The sequence below is a fragment of the Branchiostoma lanceolatum genome, chromosome 7 (assembly GCF_035083965.1).
Source record: "Branchiostoma lanceolatum isolate klBraLanc5 chromosome 7, klBraLanc5.hap2, whole genome shotgun sequence".
In the NCBI taxonomy this organism is placed as follows: domain Eukaryota; kingdom Metazoa; phylum Chordata; class Leptocardii; order Amphioxiformes; family Branchiostomatidae; genus Branchiostoma; species Branchiostoma lanceolatum.
In genome coordinates, this window is record NC_089728.1 from 4788017 (window position 1) to 4794057 (window position 6041).

Consider the following 6041-nt stretch of genomic DNA (forward strand, 5'->3'; position numbering starts at 1 on the left):
TATTGGTAAATGCGAAGGGAACCTATCATTTATGACCTAATATCCCACACATCTTCACCCCGTTTTTAATTGGGGTATAACATAATCAAAGAAGGAAGACTAGACAAGACAAGACACACAAGTACTTATTTAACTATTTTGACTTTTTTCCCCAACTTTTCAACGTTACTTACACTCAGACAAAGTAAGGACGATAGAAAAAGGATGTGTCAAACTACCCACCCACCCTATCAATTTGTCGCGAACTGGTCCATAATGAAGCACTATCTAGTGACAAGAGTTGGTACTTCAGCCAGAGAACAAGTATTGTTTGTGGGTGTGGCTATTATGATCTATTATTCATGGGCAGAAAAAAGTTTGGAATGTGTGTGATGATTAATTTCCGGCCATTTGGCTTATCTACGTGTACGCAGCTGGAAGCAGGGATCAAGATCGTAGCATGCTCTCATATTCAGCAGGGGTCGGGCTGAGGTCCGGCCGTGTGGGTTGGGTTAAATGGGCTTTCCAGGCACTATTGAAGTATCTTACACGTTTGAATTTACATTGATAACTTTAGAGGATATTCTAATTATAATAACATATCTATCGAGAATGTAAAGATATCTGAATCAGACCACAAAATAGCGGCACACTTCCTTGGTCTTCCTTAGCCTCCATCGCAGGCTTTGAACCGGCTCTATCAGCCACCCCGTAACCATCTCGAGATGGTTACGGGTTGGCTGATAGTTGCGGACTGGCTGCAAAAAGTGTATCATTTAGCCCCCCCCCCAAAAAAAGCCGGTTCAAAGCCTGCTATGGAGGCTACGAAGGAGGAGAAAGACGGCTGCTCAGAACCCACCAGCCCAGGCCCACTTCATCTGCGAGCGATGCGGGCGAGCATGCCTCTCCAGGATAGGACTGTTCAGCCACCAGAGGGCCTGCCTTTCCCACTAATCCTCGACGAAGGGGAACAAGCCAGAGAGATTGCGTATTTATTTTTATTTTGAGGAGCCATGCAGAAGCAGTTATTGTGTTCCTGTTTGAAGGCTGCTCATAAGTTTAGTTGCTGAAACTTAGTAAACAACTAAAGTCTTAAAGAATGTAGCAGTATGGCATCTGAGAGTAAGGGGTGTTTGAGAGAGTGCAAAAACATTCCACAAGCAGTACTGTAGAAGGGGAAATGTTTGCAGCGGTTTCATGTTTGCAGTTTTTGTGGTGACCTCTTTGCCGCAAACTTAAAACCATCCAAAAAATGTTGTTTGTCTTCTGCCCACCTACTCCATTTTCTCCTTACTGCAAAAGTAAATCCCCGCAAACATCTACCATTTTACAGTATATGATATTGTGAAATGAGATGTGAATAAACTATGCTTTAGCATATTCCTGTTGTATTTCAATCATGATTACTGGCAAGGAAATAATTGTAAGACATGGAAATTTCTGTATATTGCTAATGTCATCTTTAGTGATATTGATATTTCAAATGAAGGAAAGTATCATGGACCACACACATAAGTGTTTTGTTTAATATCAACAATGAAATGTCATGCGGAGGTTAAATTTTGTACTGAAAACGAGCTAGTCCTCCCGGAAAGATCAAAATTTTAGGAAAAGATGAAAACATTGGTTGTTGAAATCAGCTCCCTTTTTCTGTTTGAAATCATCTTGAAAACATTAGTTTTATGCATTTAATACAATGCAGATACATGTAACTGAAGTCTAAATAAACATTCTGTTAACGTACTATAACTGTTTATTCATGTTTCTGTCATCATTGAAGACCACAGGTTACTTTCTCAAATTGTTCAGGTACAGGTCAGAACTTAAACCTCTATACGAGTACCTAATGTTATGTTTAGGTATATACTTGTATCCCTACAAAAACATTGATGTGAACATAAAGGCTTTGGGAAAGAGAAGAGAAGAATTCAAGAGATTGGACAGAATCCCATTTCCTAACTGCAGCTTAGTGCCCAGGAGGTGAGTCTCCAAATCTCTTTGTCTCTCCTTCCTTATTCATAATTAACAGTCATTAATTGAATATGTATAACAGAAATGATTTGCAATAAATATGATACATACTCAGATGCGAAGTATACAAGTCAACATTGCTATATCATACCATCAAAACACAATATCATCTTATCTTGTTAACAAATTATTTAACAAAATAACCGATAATTACAACTGCCATACACATTCTGCATTTGAAGAGATTCTATATGCTCTTTCTGTACACAAAGGAACGCTCTTACAACAAGCTTTCTATCAGACCTTTAGCTTTTCTTTGTGTATGGAAATAGCATATGAAAATCTCTACAATGTTAATTACCGCCACAGATTAACTTTCATTTGAACATTCTTCATTTGTTCATTTTGCACATGCTACTTCATCACATAGGAAGACAATGTCTTCTTATAACAATTCTTTTTCTACAACCATAACCTGTCACAACCTAATAGTAATACTAGATCTTTAGATGATGTAGTACAGATTAATACTTATATCCTTTCTATATTCATTGGCTTATGGTCTATCAATTGTTACTTTAAAGAACAGTTGTATCTTTTCACTTGAGAAGCATTTGAGGGACAAAAGGTCTGTATAAAAGTGTTTTGTTTGTCCATGACCGTTCAATTCCCAGTCTGGTGTTGCACCATTCTCTTATGCAGAGACTTGCTCGCAGCCTATACAATATATGTACATGATAAGGAGGCTCTGCTAAACTGGGCTGGTTAGAGGCCACACCCACAAATGTGGAAATCTCAGCCCTGTTTAGCAGCACCTCCCCAAGGTATATTGCATAGGCTGTGGGCAAGGCTCTGTGTAGGAGAATGGTGTAACCTGAACGTAGGAGTTACCAGTGTATCAATATCCTACCATCACACTGTGTCACTGAATAGTATGAGTTACTCCTGGTATGTACACTACAGACAACACATTTCTGGTGTCCTCTCCTTGTGTGCTCTTCTGTTGTAGTACAGCTACCAGCTGTGGATTTCTGAAAGAAAAAAAAAAGAACATTTGGTCACTAGGGATGTCCCTGTAGCTCAGCTGATAAGCAGCCTCACAGTTAAGATCCTGGTTCCAATGAGTTGGTAACTGGGAGACCTTGGAACATCATTATACCCTGATACTGAAACAGCAAGGAAACATGCTTCCCTATGTGCCACTAGGCTTTACATGGGGTTGGAACGAACAAATGCTGGAAAATATAGATGTACTTGTAATACTTAATAGTATAAGCAGATGTGTCAAAGATAATTGGCCATACACAACAATGGGGAATGCAAACAAACAAACAAACCTACCTATAACCTCATTGAGGTGGTTGTTGAGCCAGTCTTGTGTGATGTCGTCCAGGTGGTTGTCGAAGTCCACCAGGTTCCTAAAAACTTTCTGGTTCAGGAGTCCAGACGCTGCCGATAGACACTGCTCTTCTAACGTTATGCTGTAACAAACATTTCAGCAAAAATGTCAACCATTTTATCATAAGTTCACACTGTTCCTTGATTGACCTTGCTATTGGTTATTCCAAGGAAGCTTGACAGAGAGAGTGGGTGATAAAAGTAAAATTTGGATGAACTTTTTCAAAGTTCTCTCATCTCAGGCTGTATGTGTCTGCATGATCTATACACCAGGTATAACCACCCTTCGGTAAACCAGTAACACACCAGCTTCACAGGCACGTGGCGCAGCAGCAGCTGGTTATATCACACAGAATGATCTGTTACACATAACCTTTGCACATCTAGCTGCAAGCATTGTTTAAAGCAATTTAATGAGGATACCCTAGCCTACTGTACTCAATGATAGCTCTAGCAAAAACAGTTCTAGTAAAAATAAAACAATACTGATGAGAGTTACTTCTACAACTGCTTGTTTTTACCACACATGAAGAAAGTTAGTTCACCTACCTGTCTGGATTTCTCTCCTTGAATTTTCCATCTTGAAAAGCATAGACTCTGAACACAGCATCTTCCATGTCAGGAGTCATTTTACAGTTGTCAACCTGTGGAGCGTGTTACATTAAATATTGATAAATTCATGTTATACTTATGGGAAATACCAATCCTGGAAATAAGAAGATACATGGGCTCAAAATACTGGATGCATATACATGTACATGTACATTTTTGTGCACCCAAAATTGGAGCTGTATATGTATCTAAATTTTGACTGTGGGCGCACTGGTGTACCTAGAACCTATTTGTGTAGGGATACAAACAGTAAAGGTACTGTCAGTACAAGTAGTATATAGCATGTTTTAGACATTTAAAGTTCAGAAAAAAATTATAGACTTTGTTGTATTACTTGTTTAAAATAAGTTAGTTATAGAATGTATGTTGTGCAGCTAATATTTTTCTGTAGACATTTTTAGGTTAGGTGCACGTGTTACCAAAAATGAATTCTAAGCCTGACTTTTGAAGTTGAAATTAATGATAGATAAAGCACAACATCAGGACAGATGGCTACTAGTAAGACATATATGCTGGGCTAACAGCTGTCATAGTTATAGTCCTTAGCCAAGCATACAATGTACATGTAGCTACTGGCTTGATCTAAGTAACAGCTGTCATGCCGTGAAATGTCTTCCCGAAATGGAGGATGGTGGTTCTTAGGTCTAGGAAAAAAAAAAGGTGATTCTGGTTACCTGACTGACCCTAACCTTTCTTTTGGGGGGGTGGGCCACTGGCTGGGACATAAAATTTTTGATCTGACATGAAAGTAATGAAATTCAACAGACCTCCTGTATTTCAAACTTTGGACAGCTGAGCTGATGTAAGAATGTTCAGTAAACATTGTATTTCTTTGTTCAGTCCATCAATATAGTATTATACTTGTGCTTGTAAAATGTAACATTAACATGTATATCTGTATGATTAGAATACTGTTGAAAATACCGGTGTTCTGGTGCATTTCACTGTATGTGTATCTATAAAAAAGTATAATTTGTCTGTCGAAATCTGAGAAAAAAAAAGAGAGGATCCCTACATATAGCTAGCCACAGATCCTAACTTTTTCTGGACCATGTAGCATTCTTCTTCCTAGGTTTTAAGAAACAAGTGTCTGTATTTACCAGTTATGAGGGCCAAACCACTTACCATATATAACGATGCATCATTGAAGTTGTCACATATTCTATCCATGATTTTGTGTGTAACAGCATTGGGGCTGCAATAAAGGGACACATAATACACATTATAAATTCGACACATCAATTTAAATACATTAACATACTTCATGACCTTTCAGCTGATAGCAACACTTAAAGGTGTTTGTTAAATGCAGGCTACAGTCTACTGTTTTTTTACATTACAGTTAACAAATTATATCCTGTCATGTGTTCAGTTTTTAACTTGGTCACTAATCATTTTCTTGTATGCACAACGTTCCTAAATTATATCTAGCAATTACCATATCATTTTCTACTCCCCTAAGAAGATAATTTACCCTCCTTGCTATAACAAAATGGCCCCACCTCGCGTCTTTGACATGTTCATTCGCCTGGTAGTATCCCGCAATGATCAGCTTGTTCTGTTCACAGTATGCGTCGATCTGAAAACAGACATATCAGTTTAAGTTACAGCCACCGAACAAAATTATGTCAGAGGAAGAACCCCCCTCCCACTCGTACATATTCAGGGACAAAATTACCTGTGACAAAGCGACCTCCAACATGGGCGCCAATCCCAGCGCTAGGTGGAAAAGCGGAACACATTCCACTATAGACACGACCTTGTCGTCCTTGTATCTCTTCCTGTCAGCCAGAAGTACGCCGTTGACGGCGAATTGTGGGTATTTCGCCGCGTGAAGTACGAGTTTCACGTAAGAACGCACGCTTATTTCAATATCCGCCATTTTGGAATAACCTCTGAACTTCCGTTGGGAGAATCCACTACAATTTATACACTACAGACCTCAAATATCTTCCCACAAACTTTAATAGGAATATTTGAAAAAGAAGATAAATGTCCTTTAACTTACCCTATCTGAAAATACGGCTACTTCTCATTTATTGCAGTAAATTTCTTTTCATTATTTTTTTTTTCCTTCATGA

At 38.5% G+C, this 6041-nt stretch overlaps 1 protein-coding gene across 1 annotated transcript; it reads right to left on the minus strand.

Annotated features, from left to right (window-relative positions):
• Positions 1 to 2839: 2839 nt before the first annotated feature.
• On the minus strand, positions 2840 to 5867 carry LOC136438770 (ER membrane protein complex subunit 8-like). Its single transcript, XM_066433708.1, has 6 exons — positions 5639 to 5867; positions 5463 to 5539; positions 5086 to 5155; positions 3898 to 3992; positions 3292 to 3431; positions 2840 to 2981 (listed from the first exon to the last, which is right to left on the minus strand). Exons 1-6 carry the CDS (start codon positions 5840 to 5842, stop codon positions 2965 to 2967), a joined length of 603 nt encoding a protein of 200 aa, XP_066289805.1. The 5' UTR covers positions 5843 to 5867; the 3' UTR covers positions 2840 to 2964.
• Positions 5868 to 6041: the final 174 nt, after the last annotated feature.

Bases quoted from the DNA above. Each gene is read 5' to 3' on its own strand.
- LOC136438770 (XM_066433708.1), bottom strand. From the start codon at position 5,842: ATGGCGGATATTGAAATAAGCGTGCGTTCTTACGTGAAACTCGTACTT. The intron at 5,540-5,638 runs GTAATTTTGTCC...GTCTGTTTTCAG, and splicing joins TGGAGGTCGCTTTGTCACAG to ATCGACGCATACTGTGAACA. The intron at 3,432-3,897 runs GTAGGTGAACTA...TGTTTGTTACAG, and splicing joins AAGGAGAGAAATCCAGACAG to CATAACGTTAGAAGAGCAGT.